This window comes from Sarcophilus harrisii, chromosome 2, assembly GCF_902635505.1.
Source record: "Sarcophilus harrisii chromosome 2, mSarHar1.11, whole genome shotgun sequence".
Classification (NCBI taxonomy): Eukaryota; Metazoa; Chordata; class Mammalia; order Dasyuromorphia; family Dasyuridae; genus Sarcophilus; species Sarcophilus harrisii.
In genome coordinates, this window is record NC_045427.1 from 551,786,133 (window position 1) to 551,806,484 (window position 20,352).

At 36.6% G+C, this 20,352-nt stretch overlaps 1 protein-coding gene across 5 annotated transcripts in view; it reads left to right on the forward strand.

Moving 5' to 3' along the window:
• Positions 1-20,352, forward strand: part of IL16 (interleukin 16) — a 162,075-nt gene that overhangs the window by 32,139 nt on the left and 109,584 nt on the right. For 4 of the 5 annotated variants that reach the window (XM_012542097.3, XM_031955651.1, XM_031955653.1 and 1 more), the window contains exon 2: positions 19,486-19,898. In XM_012542097.3, coding sequence (XP_012397551.2) covers positions 19,486-19,898 — 413 coding nt within the window. Of the gene's footprint in view, positions 1-19,485; positions 19,899-20,352 lie in introns of those variants that run through there. The other variant, XM_023496741.1, reaches the window with a different exon arrangement.

A 20,352-nucleotide genomic window follows, 5' to 3' on the forward strand; every position in this document is an offset into this window, starting at 1 on the left:
ATGTATTGATATATAGAAATACTTGGTCAACCTGCCATCTGGGGGGAGGGGGGAAAAAGTTGGAACAAAAGGATTTGCAACTGTCAATGCTGAAAAATTACCTATGCATATATCTTGTAAATAAAAAGCTATAATAATAATAAAAAAGATATATAAAAATACTTATATGTGTATATATAACATACATATGTATATACATCTATATATATATCTAAATGTATATGCACATGTATGTATATAAAATATATTTGTATAAGTATATTCAGTACAAGTTTACAAACAGTTATTAAGCACTTATATGTAAACAGGTCCTGTACTAAGTGCTGGGGATACAAAAAGAAGCCAAAAAATAGTCCCTGTCCTTAAAGAACTTATAATCTAATTGGGAGACAATATGCCAATAAATATTAACAAAGCAGGCTATATGAAGTTTAAATAGGAAATAGTTAACAGAAGGAAAACACTGGAATTAGGAGGGTTTGGGGAAGGCTTCCTGTAGAAAGTGGGATTTTAGTTAGGAATTAAAGGAAGGCTGATAGTTGTAGTGAAGGAAGAAGAGCATTCCAGGCATTGGGAACATCCAGAATGAAGGGCCAAAGTCACAAGATATTCACAGGATAGTCAGAAGGATCAAAAAGTATGTGACAAGGAGTAAGATGTAAAAGACTGGAAAAGTAAGAGAGGGATGGATTATGAAGTGTTTCATCAAACAGAGTAGTTTGTATTTCCTCCTGGAAGCAATAGGAAGCCACTGGATTTTATTGATTAGGAGTGTGTGTGTTTGTATGTGACATAATCAGACTGACATAATAAAGTAAAATATAGTATAGAATAATATGGCATGGTATGGTGAGATCTGGTCTTACATGATGTGGTATATACTATACCATACTATGCTATAGTATAGTGTGGGATATATATATATATACATATACATACATATACATATATATACATACGTGTATCTATTCATTTCATATAAATCTATATATTTGCCTGCATATCCCTTCTGCACTAGGGGATTAGGGGGATGGCATCCCCCGCCTCAATCTGGAAAATCCCTCTAAAATTTTTGGCCCTTCCCTCATGACAGAGGAAAAAGTCTGAATTTTTTCTTTTTATGAGGTGTTTACAATACCTTATTGTAAAATTTGATTAAGTATTTAGTCAAAAGCTCTATATTGTCTACTGGCCTTTGGATGTTGTTTGTGGTTTTAGCAAAACTCCTCCCAAATTCCCATTTAATTTCTTATGCCAATCCATGATATATTGAAAACATGATGGGGAAAATCATGATGTAGAAGGGATAACTGTAGATTTAAGCTATTAGAATCTAGTGTATACTCATGAAGAAGAACTTGTATCCAAGCCTTCCTAATTCTGAGCCTGGTTTTATTTCCATTATTTCAAACTATCTTCTGAATTAGTTTCCTGGATTTTATAGATAAAGGGACTGAGGCTCTATGAGGTCAGGTCATTTGGCCATGACCATGCAGCTAAATAACTACTAGAAACCAGATTTTAACTGAGGTCTCCATGATTTGAAATGGCCTTTATTTCCCAGCAAGATTGTATGATGAATGAACACACTCTAGGCATGGGACATAATTTGTGTGAGGGCACAGAGTTAGGGCATGAGTGGTAAGTTTACAGGTCCAGTTGGGCTGGAACTTTGGATGTTTGAAAAAGAATAGTAAATTATTTTGCAAAGCTAGAAATGTAGATAGGAACTAGTCTGTGAAGGACTCAGAATCCAGACTATTTTATACCAATGGCACTGGGGGGTAATGAAGATGTTTGAATTAAAGCTTGATATTGTTCGTCCTGTGCCTTAAGAAAATCATTTTGGCAGTTGTGTGAAGGACACTTAGAAAAGGGAGAAAATGGAAATGGAGAAATTTAGAAAAACACTATTACAAGCAAGAGGTGATGAAGGCTTGATTTAGGATGGTGTCTCTTTCAGTAAAGAGAAGGGATTGATTGTGATCAAAATGGTATAGTTAGAGGCAGCTAGGTGCTGCAGCAGAAAGAGCTGAGCCTTAAGTTAGTAAGACTCATCTCCCTGAATTCTTATATAACCTTATTAGCTGTGTGATCCTGAGTAACTCTTTTTACATTGTTAGCCTCAGTTTCCTAAAAATGTAAAAATGAATTGGAAAAAGAAATGACAATCATTCCAGTATTTTTGCCAAGAAAACCCCTAATACAGTCATGAAGAGTTGGACGTAACTGAAAAAAATGACCAAACTATGTTAGTAGAATCACCAGAATTTTATAAATTATTGGACATTCAAGAGGAGTGTGGGAAAGGAAAGTGTCAGTGATGACAAAGAAATTTCAAGTCTGAGTGATTGGGATAATGGTGCTGTCTACAATAGAAATAACTCAAAAGTTTAGAGGAAGGGTAGGATTTGTGGAGAAAATAAAATTTTTGTTTGGGGCATATTAAATTTGATAGGCTAATGCAGGGGTGGGGAACCTTTTTTCTGCCAAAGACCATATGGATATTCATATGTCATACAGTATTATCAACTTATACAACTCAAGCAGTGGTAATTGTTTTGTTGTACCTAGCTTTCAGCTCGTCATCCTCTATGGTTGCCTTAGCAAATGATTTCTGGACATTCTCCATAGCTGTGCTAATGGGATATCTAAAAGAAGATGTCTTAGCGGGCAATTAAAGATATAGGGCAGTAATTTAAAAGAGCAATTAGGACTGGATCTATATGTATATGCATCAATATTGGGAGGGGGTCATCTGAGTGGACATAACCCGAGTCCATGAAAGCAGGAAAATCACTAAAAGAGATAGGTAAAAGAGAAATAAGGGAGTCCAGGAGAGAGCTTTATAGGACATCTGTATAAAGAGAGCAGAAGGAAAAGGATAATCCAGCACAAAAGTCTGAGGAATCATGTCACTCAGAATTGAAATCTAGGAGTTAGTTTCAACCCTCAGTCAGGCTGAAAGGAGCAATGTCACTGAAATCAAGGAAGGAAAATGTCTAGGAGGAGGAGTGTGTAATCAACACCATCAAGAGCCAAAGAGAATTCTGAGAGCCAGGGACTAAGAAGTGACTGGTTACAGAGAATATAGATGATTCTAGGAATTTTGCAATAAAGGGAAGAAATATATTGGATGACAGAGTGAATGCATGATAAGATTAAGTTTTGCTTTTTTAAGGATGAAGTAGACATTAAGAATTTGTAAGCAGCAGGGAAGATAGTGAGTAAGGAGGAATTGAAAGAGGAGAGAGAGAATATGAGAAGGTGAGGTTAGAATGAGAGATTATTTGAAAAAGAGGGAGATCTTTAGAAAAAACAAACAGAAAAGAATTGAGCTAAGATTGTGTGAGGGAACAGGAAGAGAGGCTGGCCTGGGCAAGGAAAAGGTCCTCTTCCTCAAAGGCAAAATAAAGGAGAAATGGAATGGATAGGTGAAGATGAAGAGGGTTGTTAGAGGAGATAAAGAGAGCTGATGAAGAATAGCCTCAATTTTCTCAGAAAAGTAGGGAGTAAGGATACCTATGGAAAGACAAATGTATTGGGAAGGCATGGGAGTCTGGATTAAAGGATGAAACTTGGCACAGATGTTGAGAACATTGGGAGAGAGATTTAACAAAGGACAAAAAAGATTTTGCTGTATTGTAGTGAGGGTCAGGTTGGACTTGGGTAACATGAATTTATAATGGACCCAGTCACAAAATGGTGCGAGTTCTTCTAGCACTCAGTCTCAAGGGAGGTAGGGCAAAAAAAATCTAATAGTTGGGAAAATCTAATGCTGCATATTTTCCTATTTGGAAACAATATTAACTTTCCAAAAACAACAATAATAATGAGGAGGGTGAATCATATTTTTTGGTGCATTGAGAATTTTTAGAACATTTGTCTCACAACCACCATGTGAGGTCAGTTATTCAAAATCCCCATTTTACAGATGAGGAAACCGAGAATTAGGTGATTAAAGTACTTTCTCCATAATTATATAGCCAATAAACATTGGAGGTAGGATTTGAACCCCATTTTTCTTACCTCCAAGTCTAGCACTCCAATGTTTGCTTAAGTATTTAATGAATCTCCTTATTGATTTAGCAGCTATCAGTGACTGTAATGGGATAGTTTCCTAAATTACTTGGGAAATGGATGAGCTCTTGATTTCTTTGATACTCAGTTATCTTTATATTTGTCTTGCTGTTTAACAGAGTACATAGTCCAGCCATTGTCATCACCAGTCAGGAACATGCCCATGCTGAAAGTCCTATAAGTGGAAAGGATCTGAGAGGATCTGGGGCTAGCCTGTGTTTTCTTGTATTATCTTTTCCTTAGTGGTGGAGGTCCTTTTCATTTTCCTGCTTGAGAAGGAAATTTAATTGGTTTCTAGTTTCTTGGCTGCCAGTCATGTGACTGATCTTCTCAGGTCCTTGTTGAGTCAGGCCAGGAAGTTCTGTCTTTGATTAGTTCAGTTTATTCTCCCTTCATAGATAGAGCAATTCTAGGAAAACTTTAGCATAGACATGGATAAAGCAAATGGCCCAGGGAGCCCAGAGTGAAGTAAAAGGCAGTACATAGACGCCAGTCTCATAAGGGCTTGCCAGGTCTGCAGGGTTAACGCCCCATTCTCCAGAGAGTGGACTCACATTGGGCTGTGTTTCTCTGGCGCTGCTGACATTTTGTTCAATTAGGAAACAATAGTTGGTTCCAATGACCTGAATAAAATTACTGAAGCTAAGCCATGTGACTATGTGGATGTGTTTTCAATTATTCTCTTTCTCTCTCTCTCTCTCTCTCTCTCTCTCTCTCTCTCTCTCTGTCTTTCCCTTCCTCCCCACTCCCCCCCCCCCAGGCCTAAGAAGAAAAACAGCCCTTACAGAAGTCAAGTTTTTAATTCTCATTTGAATTCTTTTGTAATTATTCCCTGCTTTAAAAAGTTCTTCACAGTAATATCGCTCATTTCTGTAAATTATTTTTGCTATTTACTGAAAGGAGTTAAGTCACTGCCCCCTGGTTTTTCCTTTCTCTTCTACCCCACCCAATGTTTTCCCCTTCCCCCCTCCCCCTGAGCTTGGAAATCAACTAACCCATCAGTGATGCTTCTACCTCCCTGGAAAGACTCAAGCCTGAAACTGAGAGTGCTCATCAGATTCTCATTTAAAATGGGATGCTAGAGATTATGCTGTTACCACCAAGTAATTTAAAACCTCCTGTTGTTGCAGGCACCAGCAATGCCTAACTTTTCCACTGCTTAGTTAATAACAGAGCATTGCTGCCTGGTCTAGGAAGTGTCCCTAAATGGATTTTCTCCTTGTAAATACTAGGTTTAATATCCTCATTCCAATTACGGGGCTTTGGTGATTTGGGAGGAGAATAATGGGAGTAAGATCTGTAGTATGAAGCTTTGAAGACGAAAAAGGAGATTGGATGGAAAGGTAGAGTTTAACTTGAATTCAGATAAACAAGCCAATGTCTACTGGCAGTGTTCTGTGGAACAAGGGAGCAAAAGAATATTAAAAAGGTACAGGCATTGGGGGAAATACAAGTGATTTGGAACTTGGAAATAACTGGCTTTTCTCCTGTGACATTCAGCATCTAGTCTTGCTGCTGGATCAAGAAGGATTTGGAAAGCCTTTCAGTTCTTGGGCACCATCATTTTCCATGCTAGAAGCCATAAGCAAAAGAAAGTCTGCAAGGTTCCTGGGAAGCTTTCAAAAAAGACATTTTAGTGATAAGACTTGGATTTTTTGTAAACTTTTCAGATTTTCTACTTCTAGGCAAGTTATTGCTAGACTATTTGAACCAGTGCCATGCTAGTATAGTCTCCCTTTTGACCAAATAATATATGAATTGAAAGTATTCCCTGTTGGGCTGGAGTCAGGTTAATCCAAATGGAACTGAAAGTTTTTCTCTATTCTGTAAACTTCCCATGCAACAAATATTTATTGAAAGACAATTGTGTGATGATTGCAGTTTCCCAGCTGCCATACTTATAAGTGCCATACTTGTTAACACTTAAGAACTTGGAATGATGAAGACCGCTAAGGCTGTATTCTTGGGGCCATCTTATATAGACCAAGACCAGGTTTGGCCTAATAATGTCGAATTTTTCAAGAAAGTCTGTTCTGTTGATAACAACAACCTAGTATAAAGAAGCAAACTAAGGAAACAAAAGCCTGAAAACATTTTTAATTGTACTGCATGATTTTCTTTTGAAAATAGGTATAAGATTTTTTATATTTAAGATAAAATATCAGAATAAAAAGAAATTTTTTTTAAAAAAGAAAGACAATTGTATTAAGAATGTGTACTAATACTTATAGTACTTTTTATGTTAAATATGGACAAACAATAGGACAAAACAATTCCTGGAAGACATGATGGGAGAATACAAACTGTGAACAATGACATTGGAAGTAGGGAGAACCGTTTGGAAGAAAGGTGGAGCTTCTGGAGAAACTGTAGCTTCAGAAGAGGAGTTGAAATTTTTAAGTCAGAGTGGCTCAGTGTTTCTGGAAGATTTGTGCCAGATAATAGAAGTTTCAAGATTCAGGTGGCTGAGAGGAGGACATTTTTGACTTAGAACTGGTGAATGGCCATGGAGTTCAAGCAAAAAGGTCATCAATGACTAGTGGATCTGAGCCAACTGTGATGTCTTGACCTTGGTCTCAGGAGAGAAGGAAGAGGGAAATAGTAAAGAGGATGGAAAATAACTGTATGATTCTGGTTTGTATGACTTTGAACAGTGGTATCTTTATTAACAAATTCTTAAGGTGTTCAATTCAATTTGAATGAAGTGGATGTTGGCTTGTCTTTCCTCCACCTCATTTTCATAAACAAGTAGTATAGTCGATTAGAAGGCTTTCCCTGGAGTAAGAAAGATCTGAGGATAAGCTTGCTTTTGACATATACTGGTTGTGTTACTCTGCATTGCTTCTCAGTTCTCTGGGACATTCTTTAAGATTTTAGGTTGCTGAACAACTTCTAGTATGAATCAGTATTTTCCAATAACAATAAAATCATGAGACCTTTTCTTTTTCATAAATTAATTCACAGGGACATGATCCTATACAAGATTAGAAAGATACGAGAAACAGAAACTCTATCTCCTTTTTTCATAGGGCTTATGGATTCATTGTTGTCCATCAGATAAATCAGGGGAAATGTAATGAGCAAGCAAGGAGCCATTGCTGTTCCCTCCTCATATCCTCTCCCCCTACCTTTTCTATCCCTCTTCTCTCTTTTTCCTTCTTTTTTTCTTATTCCTTTCACTCTCTCTATCCCTTTTCACCCTCTTTTTCTTTCTTCTCTTCTTTTTCTCTCTTCTTCTCTTTCCTCTTCCTTGTTCTGGTCTCTTTCTCAAATTTAGCCATAGGTACAGAAAGTGACAGGAGCAGCCTGATTTAGGTCTGAGTGGGCTCAAGGGCTGCAACCCATCTCATTTGAAGAGCAGGTCTGTACCTCTTTCTGGCTAAGTGGTTTCCATGGCAAAGGTGATTTCTAGAGGGCCTGCTGGGTAAGTGTTGATTGGTCTTGACATCCTGGCTGAGGTACAGACATGCTGGCCCTTGAAAGATCCAAAGACTGGTCCATCTGGCCCTGGTCATTTCCTAGCACTTCAGTTAGCAACCAGGCCAGTTTAGAGGTAAAGACCCTCTATCATCAACTGTGTTTTCCTTCTGTGGGTAAATGTGATTTTAAAATTAAACATAAATTGCTATATTTCCTTCAAAGTTTTAAAAGAAATGTTATATGTTAATATTCATATTAAAATAGAATTTTTAAATAGTAGAACTAAACCCAGAAGAGATATGATATACTGATGTGCTCCCTTTTTTCCTTTTTAAGGTTTAAATTGCTATAGAAATGGAACTAATATTAGACCTATCTCTGGTAACAAAGATTCCAACATCCAAGAGCATGTTAGAATAAATTGGTCATATGAGACTGTTTACCTATAATGTTCCCATTTTGTGTATAATTTGCATCCAGAGAGTCCATTGCCTTCTAGAGAAGTAGTTGTTCACTTTAAGGAGACTCCCAGAGAGGTAGTATGGCTGTGGGGGGAGGGAGAGGTAGGAAGAATTGGGGGTGGGATGGGGGGTGGGGTTGTGATGCTCCAGCTCTCAGTATTTGGAAAAGAAATCTGATCCTTTGAGTGGTGGGGATAATAAATTACTCAGGCAGCAGTGGCCTTCTTTATAGGAATGCCCTGAGGCTGTGTATGGTCAGATATGCTGAACCAACAGATCTGGAACCAGCAATGCCATATACAGGTGTTAAACACATAAAGAAATATTGGGTGTGGTGACATGGGAAGAAGAGAAATAGAATAGAAAAACAGATATTCCACTCTGAGTTTGGATGGGATTTCTCCGAGCATCTATATGAGCAGAAATTACAAAGAAATGGTAAAGATATCATATCTGGAACCTCAGGACTTGAATTCAAATTCTGACACTACTTTTCATTAATTAACTTTGGGTAAGTCACTTAAAGGTATTTGTTTTCTTATCTGAAAAATGAGGAGGCTGGATTGAAAGTCACTTTCAGTGACCCAAGGTCCTAAGAAATATGATGAGATGATTTGTTTAGTATTTATGAGATATTTTAAGATGCTAGGATGCTTTAATAAGTGCAAAATGTAAAATTATTTGAAATTTATGAGAGTCTGAGCTCAGTGCAACTATAAAATTAAAACAAAATAAAAATAAACAAAACAAAATAAAGATTGTCATAGTAACAGAAAGGTTAACAGGTCTATGTGGATGTCAGATCAGTGCAAATATAAAATTAAAGCAAAAATAAAATAAAAATAAAAACAAATAAGACAAAACAAACAAAACCAAGATTGTCATAGTATCAAAAAGGTTAACTGCACAGGTGGATGTGATAAATAATCTATCTCAAATCAATTCACCAAGACTTTGGACCAGTTTTTTCATTCATCTTGATTGAGTAACAATATATGTCAGATGAATGTCAGCTTCTTGAGAAGATAAGCTGCTTAATTCTTTGTATCTATATCTCTAATTGGTTGGTTGGTTGCTTTCCTTCTTTCTGGAAGAAGACCAAGATGACCTCACTGTGTTAGAGTAGAGTTACAGTGTGTCCAACTGCAGCTGATCAGACCAATCAATACAAGCTTAGAATGCTCTGCCACAGGTCAGATGTAAATAATATCTGTGAACATTTGGGGTGAATGGCACATAGAACAGTATCTATGTTCAGTCAACAAATTTTAGTTGATTTATTCACTAATTAATAGAAAATAATGGAAACTAATATCATAAAAAATATAATAACTAATATATATGTAATATTATATAACATATAATGAAATAATGGAAAATAAAATGGATCCCTTTTCTTTTCCAAGATGAACCTTTCTTTTCTATAAAACTTTGGCAGCTAACAGAAAAGAACTAAGTTGGTAGTTTGATATATTAATCAGTTAAAAGAAAATTTTTCTTAGGATAAGGCAAACCCAGGTATGTATGAAAGAAGAAAAGGGGTATTGAAAAGGAGAGAGTGAAGAAATTAAAAGAGAAAGATTAGGAAGAGATACGATAAGGTGAGAAGAGGTTAAGTCTTGGGAAGCTTTCTCTAAGACAGGAGAAAAAAGATGAGAAAATTATTAAGATGGATTCAAACATATTGTGTAGCAGGGAAGAGAAGGAGGATCATGCAAACAACATTGTTGTTATTGTTGTTGTTGATGTTGGTAGTGGTAGTGGTATTTTTAGGAAAGTAATAGTTGACATTTATATACAAGATGTCCTGAAGGACTTCTGTAGTTTTAAGCTTTAATAGTGTCCAAAGTAGAAATGTTACCAACTTAAAAGAAACACCATTTGAAAATTAACTATGTACATTTTTTTTACATTTATTTAGTTTGTGAATTTTGAAGAGTAACAGTTTATTTTTAATTTTAATTTTAACAACATGAAGCATCTTGTCATCATGTATTGTTTATGCCACAGTTTCTGGATGACACTTTCTCAGATTGGTCAGTCACCTGACCTATCTCCATTAGACTTTTTTTTATGGGGTTACATCAAAATTGTAATGTGTGTGTGTCTGCATCAAGACCTCAGTCTTTAAGTGATCTTCTTGCTGGGGCTACAAATGCAATTCTTTTAATTACTGAGTTATCGATGATGAAAGTTTTTATAAATTTCAAAAATCAACCAGAGTGCTTTAGAGCCCAAAAGGGTACTTGTGTTAAATTTTAATAAAAAAAGAATCAATATTTTAACATTTGAAATTGATCTTTCAAAAGTTGCTCTTTATAAGTTTGTAGCATTTATATTTCAGAAGTTATTAAAACTTAAAACCACATTAAGACTTTTGGGCCACCTTGTATAATTCATTCCTGAAATCAGGAATATTCATTTTCCTGATTTCAAATCAAGTTTTAGACTCTTACTAGTGGTATGACCCTGGACAAATCACTTACTCCTGTTTGCCTCAGTTTCCTTAATTGTAAAATGATCTGAGGAGATGGCAATCCAATCCAGGATCTCTGCCAAGAAAACCTCAAAAAAGATCATGAAGAGTTGAATATGACTGAAATATCTGAACGACAAAAACCAATATTAGTATTTCAGATGTTATTAAAGCGTGGAACTGCAATAAGACTGCATCTTCAAAGTAGAAGGTCTTTAGAAAATAGTAGGAATGGGTAATTGGGATTGGGGCTTCCAAGAGATAGCATCAGAGAATCAACAAAATATGGATAAAAAGAATGCTAAGCTACAAGACATCAACAGAATCCACCATAACTGGTCATTTAATTAATGGATTCTTCAATTAGTCACTCAATTAACATTTTAGTAAATATCTACCTTGTACCAAGATAAGCAACAGAGATACAAAAGGAGGCAAAAATAGATGGTTACTTCCTGTAGGAAGTGGGATTTTAATTGGGATTTAAAGAAAAATCAGCAGTTAGAGGGAAGGAAGGAAAGGTTCCAGACCTGAAGAACAAACAAAGAGAAGTATCTTGATCCTGGAACAGCCAGAAAGCCAGTGTTATTGGTTCAAAGAAAATATATTGGGAAATAAGGTGCAAAGAAGAGTGGAAATTTTATAAAGGATTTTTGAATTCCAAACAAAACATTTTGTGTTTGTTCCTGGAGATAATAGGAAGCCACTGGTGAGTTTACTAAGTAAAGACAGGGATGGAATGCAATATGATTAGACTTGCATTTTGGGGAAATTATTTTGATGACTGGATGGAGGATGGATTGAAGTAAAGAGACTTGAGGCAGGCAGATCTATCAATAATCTATTGCAATAATCCAGACATGAGGTGATAAGGACCTCTACTAGGATAGTAGCAGTATCAGAAGAAAGAAGGAAACATCTTTGAGAGATGCTACAAAAATAAAATTGACAGGCATTGGCATTAGCTTGGATATTAATGTATAAGAGACATAGTTAAGAATCCAGAATGATCAGTAGATTTTAAGCTTGAGATTAATGGGAGAATACAATAATGTGAAAGATAGGTGGTTGAGGAGAAGGCATTAAGGAAAAAGATAATGAGTTCTGTTTTGGACATGTTGAATTTAAGATGTCTACAGGACATCCATTTTGATATATCTGAAAGGCAGTTAGAGATGAAAGAAAAAAGGTCATTGTAGTGGCTGAGAAGGGTGGGAATCTCTTTCCTCCTTCAACCTATGAGAATTATGAAAGTAAAAGTGCACAACCTCTTTATACTCTTTTAATAAATACTTACTAAACATTTTGTTGGGTAAAAAATGACCAAAGATCACTGATTCATGCAATCTTAGAGATGGATGGAATCTCAGGAGTGTAATTCTTATATAATTCCTAATAAGTGATAATCTAGTCTCTTTAAATAGATTTGCTGATGGGGACCTCACTATCTTATCTTTTCTTTTGCCTCTCCTCTCTTCTTATCTTCTTTTTTGCTTCTCATCTATATTCTCATTTTTTTTTCTCTTTTCTCCTCCTTATAGCATAGAGATAATTTTAAGATGAAGGAAGGTCCGTTCAACAAATTTCAGTTATTAATATACAATATCATCAACTGTCTTATAAGGTTTGGGAAACCTCATGTAGAGTCAGAAGTATATTTTAGGAATGGGAAAAGATCACTAAATTTGTGTGTGGGTGTATGGAATTTCCATTTTTGAAGAGCTTAATAAAATGCGTGCACGTGTGTATGCATATGTGTGCATGTCTATTTTCTCTTTCTACACACAAACATATACATATATATCAATATATTAATTTTTGCTAATAGTGTGGTGTTTTACATGTTTAAAGCATTTTTCAAGAGACTGATTTTACTCAATATTCACTGAAGATGGGGGTTAGAATAGGTCCCCCATAGTAAGAGTATCTCATCTTATTACTCAGAGTAACTATAAATTGAAATAACTAGGTGCACTGTAATTAGAAAGGTCCAAGGTGCTATGTGCTCTCATCTGGACTGTAATACAGAATATATAAACCATCCTGGCAACATTAGAAGCCAATGGATCATGAATCTTCCCTGGCAACTAAACTGGCTCTTAGCCACTTGGTAGCAGCTGTGTGGCCTGAAATAGCATTATCACTTGGCTCGAGAAGATCAGCAAGATCCAGCCCAACCTTAGCTATTCTTGTGCCACATATACTCTTGTCTAGTGCAGAATTAAACTTGCCTTTGGGGCAAGAAGGCAGAATGCCACTGGATTCTGTAAAAAGTAAAAAAAAAAAAAAAACAAAACAAAACAAAAAAACAAACAAAAAAAAAAACATAGACATAAAAATGAAAAACACTTATTACAAAATATCCTAAGAGAAAAGAGAATCTAAATTCCAAGCTCAAACATAGATCACTCACTGTATAGCTTTTTTTAATCTGCTAAGAGGTTCACCCTACCAGATATGCTTGTATAGTGACATTTTTGTTGGGTGTCAGTTCTTCTGAGATCTCCTAGACTTACAGTATTTAGGTTTCTCCATTTCTCCTAGTCTGGAAAGGATTAAAAATCCTTCCTCCCTTAATCCACATGAGGCATGATAAGGTCTGAAGTGCTCCAATGCCTCACCAAGGTGTGGACTCTGTGTTCTTACTGGCTAAACCAATGAAGTGTAAACCCTGAAAGGTCCTACCTGTCAAATTGCAAAGGGTTTGAATGTGCATCTGAGTAGATTTTAAATCTGTTATTTAAGGATCAGTTTGGCTAAATTCAGAGAAACTCATCTCTATGAGATTGGAAATGAGATGAGAAATTCATTTTGATCATAAAAGAAATCATCTATCAATAATACAAGGAGTTGTTGCAATCTGCTGATATGAGTGGAATTAGAAATCCTCAAAGGTAAGCTTTAATATTTAAATTCAATTCAAACTCACCAAGCATATCATGTTCCAGGAACTGTTAGGCACTGAATAATTACAGAAAGCATTTATATGTAATGCTTTACAAATATTATCTCATTTGTACCTCACAATGACCTTCTGAGGTAGAAGCATTTTATAACTGAGGAAACTGAGGTAGGCAGAGATTAAGATCCAAACAGCTAGTAAATTTCTGAGATTGGATTTGAACTTTATTTTTCCTGACTCCAGGCCCAAAGCCCTATCCACTGAGCTATTCGCACTGAAAAGATAAAATAAAAAATGAAAACATTTATTGTATTCAAGGGACTTTATATTTTACTATTCAAGTAATAGAACTAACAAGCAAGAATGAAAAGTCAAGTTTAGGGTTGTTAGTTCACTAAGATTCTCAAAACTTATACCCAACAAGTACTTACTAGGTACAGAGTACTTCCTCAGATACTGTGCTATAAAACAAAATAAAATAATACCTGTCCTTAAGGAGCTCATCTCTCTCTGTAAATGGCATACATAAAGGTAGGAAACTGGATACTTTCTGTACCAAGAGAAATGAACTTGAGGAGAAAGGTACACTAATAACTGAGAGAGGGGATTAGGGAAGGCTTTGCATAGGAAGCAGCATTGTGGTCCATCTTGGAAGAGATATTAGGAATCTAAAAGGATTGAGGAAAGATTGTATCCTTATAAGGTTTATTTTTTTTAAACTCAAGTTTAGAATTTTATGTTTGTTCCTAGTAAAATTATTATTGAAATTTGGTTTAGATGATTCAGTAAGTTCTGGATCTATCTATTTATCCTATGATCTATTTCATATCCCTACATTTTGTCAGCAAAGCTTACATGAAAGACCTTGTCAAGTGATTATGTACTTGTCATCTCCTTTAGAATATTAGTTCCTAGAGGGCAGGTCCTCTTTTTCTTTCTTTATCTTTATCCCCTCAGCACAGTATCTGACATATAGTAGATGCTTGTTGATTGATTTACTGAATGAATGACTAAAAAAGCATTTGTTAAGCACTTAACATGCCAAGCACTGTATGAGGGATTAAAGATATAAATAGAAAAGCAAGACAGATCTTGTTCTTGGGTACCTCAAATTCTAATTGGACAGACACAACATATAGATTTCAGTTTTCAGTATTTTGGAAAGGCCCAGTGTTCTTTAAGAGTGTAGCATAGCAGCGAAGCAGATTGCAATGTAGCTTCCTTATATGATTTCCAATGATAAAATCATTCATTTCTGTGCTGGGAATGGGGTTGGTAGTTTGTAAGGTGCTACTGCTACTGGGATTTTTAACTCAGACTTCTGGGCTGTTTCTACTTTGGTCTGAGAGGAGGACATGGTGAAGGTGATGGTACTGATGTTTTACCTGCATGACCCTGCCTCTCTTTCAGGATGCCCTTCTGATTCTTCTAGTCTGGCTTGTCTATACAACTGGTGACAGATGAAATCTGAGAATATATTTGATCTACCAGCTTGACCATTATCCCATCAAAAAAGAAATAGTAGTCTGCCATCACCTATTCTGATTGAAACCATGTGGACTATAAGTGAACTCCACTTCCAAATGCTTATAAATTGCCTAAGAAAATATTTTTAAGATTTTGCAGGAATGGAAATCGAACTCCTAGGCCTGTAGTATATTACACTCTACCCTCTTGCCTTTTTTTTTTTAAACTGGGGCATATTCATCTCGTCATTCTATACTTGCCTTGTTCTTCTTGATCATTCAAATGTCTGTCTAATAGTTCCTGGTGGTTATGTTTTGATCAGGCATTTCTTCTGGCTATCCTGAGCTGCTTTTGTCTGTCCCTCTTGCCCTTCGCTTTTCCCATCTCCATTCCAGTGATGCTTTGTTCCAGTACCATCAGCTGAATTTGCATTTTTTGTGTCATGTCTGGCTTTCTCTGAGCACACTGAAATCGACTGATCTTGTGTCATTTAATGCTATCTGTGCAGCTTTGCCAGCTGTTTTTACTTTCTTATAACATGCAAAAAAAATGTGCTCCTCCTATTCTTCTGTTCAGTTTCTGTATCCCTGAAAGCTTGACTTTGTGGCTTCGATCTCACCACTAGGATGCCACAATTGAATAAGAAATAAAGAAAACCTCATGGAACATGGGCTGGGAGTCAGCTCTGAGTGGTGATCTCTTTTGGCCTTTATGGTGTCTTCAATGATTCATCTTGCCCCTCGTCCTTTCTAGAGTTTTTTAGTTATCACATTCCCTTGTTTATTCCTCCTCCGAGTAAAGGGTGACCATAGCTTTGGGGACAATCTGTTACAATCCCAAAATGCTTAAGATCAAGCCCATGGATTACCTGTTTTAGCTCAAGCCATTCTCTAGAAGAGTCTCCTGGGATAGTATGCATTCTCAGGAAGTTTCCCTAGTGGTTACTAACTACCATGCCAGTGGGGAGAAGATTTGCTGCAGACCTCATTTGTCACTGGGATTAACTGAGTCTCACAGGACTCACTTTCTTGAAGTCTGAAAGGCATCCTGCAAGACCTCAACCCACTTCTTCAGCTTTTGCTTGATTTTAGATTTTGAACTCTTTGTTCAAATCATCTTCCTTGATATTTTCATGGAGGCAGTTGCTCTGAGTACCCAATATCTTGAACCCAATTACAAAGAAAAGAAAATATCTTACCTAACAAATAAGTAGCAATGAGCAGGTGTGTCCCCAAAACATAATGCAAATGATACTTTTCTTCTCCTGTCCTGCCTTAGGGTAGCACCATGTTTATAGGAACACAGCAGAGTCATGCATGATAGAAAGCAGTTACCTCCTATCTATTGTGTATGTGCCTGCACTATACCCATCTGTGTTTGTTTCCTTCATTAGAATGTAAGCTCCTTGAAGCTATTTCCCCTTCCTTATGTTTTTCTTTGTATTACCAAAGCTTAGCACAGTGCTCCACAGCAAGCTTAATAAACACTTGAAGATTGATCTCATCTCATTTTACACATGAAGAATCCAAGATCTTAAGAATTTAAGTAATTTGCCCACAATCCCTCTGGCAGTTAGAAGCTAGGTCCAGCCTGGAACCCAACCTCAGGCCTTCTGACTTCTGATCTCTGGCCACACTGCACCACAGTGTCTCTCTGGAAAAATGAGGGATCTTTCATCTTTATTTTTCTGTGGGCTGGAGTTCTTTCTTGCAAAGCAAATAGATAAAACAACATATGGTCCTAAGCTTCAGAGGAAAGAACTTCCCTCCTCCTTCCCTTCCTTCTCCTCTTGTCCAGTCTTGTCTCCTAATTTCCTTCAACAGCCTGGCTAATAACTGCCAGTCACTTGGCTGCTGCTATTGCTGCAGGACTTTTCAAGCTGTAAAGAAGCATGGAGGAAAAAAAATCAGTTCAGGAATCTCTTAGAGAAGCTAAGTCCTGTGATAAATGTTCCCAGAGCACAATTCTCTCTGGTTTTACCCCTTATCACCTCCTCCTTTTAGCATTCACTTGTTAGATCTGCAGAATCTAGGGAACAAGAGAATAGGTTTCTCCATTCTTGAAGCATCACCCTGTCTTCCCCACCCCCTCCATTCTAGGGCTGGGTTCCTTATTACTTTCTGCTCTTCCTATTACAGACAGGGAAAAATGAAGCTCAGTGTTTTGTTTTTTCAGATGCCTCTTTGCAAGCTAGTTTCTATGTAAGTATGCTTAGAAAAATGAAGCCTAGCTGGGCATCCAAAAACCTGACTTCCTGTCTAGGATTCACAAACTAGTCAGTAGTGGGATTTTTGTGTAAGCCATTTCATTTATCTGAGCTTCATTTACCCTTTCTGTAAAATGGAGACAATAGTATTTGCATTGTTTAGTAGAGAGAGAGGCTGGTGAAGTGAAAAGACTATCAAGCTTAAATTCAGAAAGACCTTAGTTCAAATCTCATCTTTGACACATGCTATACTATGTGACTTTGGGCAAGTCAGTGCTCTTAAGCTATTTAAAGGTGCTGACTTCACAATGGAACTTCCCCAAGAATTCCCTGTGTTAATTAGATCACAGGTATTATCCCAATCTATATTAGAGGCTTGGGGTAAGGTTTGCATGAGAATCCACATATAGCACTTTGTAATTTCAGCACCTTATGTAGATGTAAGGTATTTTTAGGATACTGGGATCCTTATTTTGGATCAACAGGTGAAGAAATTGAGATACTGAGAAGTTTGATTTTATTCAGGGCTGACAGCAAAGCACAATCTGGATCTTTGGCTTTTATTTTAGCAATCTTGTAGCCCTAGTGAATTAGATAATTTGAAACCATTTAGAATAATGATTCTGCCTATTCCTGGGGATGGTTGGCTTCAAGATTGCCCAAATGAAAAGGGTAACATGGAAATTCTGAAGGTTACATAATTTCAGTGTTTGGAAGAACAGCATTTTTTTTTTAATACTCTTCCCCCCCCCCCCCAATTGAACAAACAGTCATCAAAAGTCAAGAAGGTGAAGATATCTGTTCTTGGGCTGGGAGAGATACAAAGTTTAGATAAGAAATTATCCTTGTTTTTTTTGGAGATAATAGGAAAGATAGTCATATTTGTAACAATCATTTTCTTCTAGCAAGGACATATAGATACTTGAGAAGGACAAATAGATACTTTCTTTAACTCATTGGACTTATCCAAGGGACTAAAGAACTTCAGTGTTGGACATTTCACTACTGGGGAGGAAAGGTTCCAGGAAGCAAACATTTATTAGGCACTCATGTGCCTCATACTTTGCTAAACACTTAAAACATAGTCTTATTCGATCCACACAACAATCCTAGGAAATTTATAATCTTCATTTTATAGTTGAAGAAACTGAGGCAGACAGATGTTAAGTGATTTATTCAGAGTAAGGCAGCTAATAAGTGCCTATATATTAGTTTCAGCCTACCTCTAGTTATAACTTCTCTGAGAAGTGTGGCATAGGGAAGGAAAATTGGGTGTTGTCAGTGTGCACAAATGAAGAGAGGGAGTACATTTGGGGAGTGTTGTTCTCTAATCAGTAAATAGTAGGGATAGGTATGTTGCCTCATTATCAAAAATTATGAGGATAGTGGGCTGAGACTAATCTTCCTTCTCTTTGGTTGCAAATATCCCAATTGGGGTCAAGTTATAGGCAAATCAAGTCCTTAGAAGTATAAATTCAGGAGATATGAATTTGAATCCTGGACTCTGCCACTCTACCTTCCTTGGCATCAGTTTCCCAAATTGTAAAATGAGATAGCTTGATAGATGTCTTACTTATAAGATTCCATCTCTAAAATTTTTGGTCTTCTGAATTATTAATTATATGACCTTGGGACAATATTTTCTGGGTCTGTTTTCTTATTAAAACAAATAAGCAAATAAAAGCAATGGACTAGATTTAGGACAATATTAGGATTGTAAAGGCTTTTGTCTATCATTCAGACCATGTGTTCTTAACATTTTTTTTTTTTTGTTTCATGGACCTGTCTGGCAATTTAGTGAAGCCTATGGATCCCTTATGACAATGTTTTTAAATTAGTAGACTAAAATATATGTTATTACATTGGAAACCAATTCTATTGAAATAAAGATATAATTTTTCTCATTCAAATTTATATATCCCTTGAAATCTCTATAAAGGGGCCTTAGGTATCTATGGACTTCAGGTTGGGCATGTGTGATTTAGTCTAATCACTTATGTTTATAGATAATGAAACTGAGTCCCAGAGATGTAGAATGCCTTCCTTATATAACACAAAACAGTATCAGATCCATGACCAGAATCCCACATTTTACAGAATTCTGCCACTGTGCCCCTGACAAGATCTGTTCCAGTTCTAGCATTTAATGATTCAGGACTATGATTTATGCCATCTTGTTCATTGGGGGCTTAATCATACTGTGTCTGGGAGCCAGAAGGTATGGTAACACCCAGAGACATTTGCTCAGATGTCCCAGCCAGCCCAAAATAGCATCAAGGAAGGATGCAGGGGTTGGTTTGGGAGCTCAGAGTCCAGCACTAGAATGAAATGGAGCAGTTTAAGTCATGAGGCACCATGTGGCTGTTGCTGTCCAGAAGAGGCTCTGTTTATTTGGTTTGCTCAGGATTTTCCAATGATTGTGTTAGTTAGTAGCAACTAACCACTCCTTTTTTTTTCTTCCTTTTTCTTTCAGGACCTTATGAGCCTTCTGAAAAACCCAATCAAGCAGTCTCCTCGTCTGTGCCAAATCAGTGGGAGCAGCAAAGGAAAAGGGGCAGCATCACTTCCTCGCTGAAGATGGAGCAGCAGAGTAGTGCTGGGAAGAGCAGGAAATCCAAAAAGTTTCGTTCCATTTCCCGGTCCTTGATTCTCTGCCATGCCAAGAGCAGTGATGATGGATCTAGTCCTGATGAGAAATGTACCGATCCTTTTGAGATAACTGCAGACTATGCCCACGAGGGAGCTTTCCATTGCTCTGGGCAACTGGCAGACACATCAGAAGCAGAGCCAGGCATTCCTGATCTAACTCTGGGCTCCAAGGCTGCACAGCTCCACACATCAGTGAATGACCGTGGCAAGATCCCCAGGCGAAAATGCTTTATTAAGGTATGTCCAGTGCCTGTCAACCCCAACAAAACAGCAGTGAGATTTCTGAGTTTTAAAACCTTTGGGCTAATTTCTTAAAAAAAAAAAAAAAAAATCAGGGATCCAGATGTTCCATCTGAAGGAAAAATACATCTATTTTATGGATGAATATAAAAGAGACTAATATGTTAGGTGGTTTAGAGACTACAGTTTTAACCTCTAATTTCTTAAAACAAACTCAGGGATCCAGATGTTTTATCTAAAAATAAATATCTTTTATATGAATGAACAAATTAGGGATTAATATTTATCAGGTGGAATAAAGACTCTAGAGCCTTAACTTAGTTTCTTTAAAAAAGAATTAGTTTCTTTAAAAAAAAATCAGAGCTGCAAATGTTCTATTTTAAAAATGTTTTTAATATATAAACATAATAGGAATTTAATATTTCTTAGATAGAATAAAGATCAGAGACTT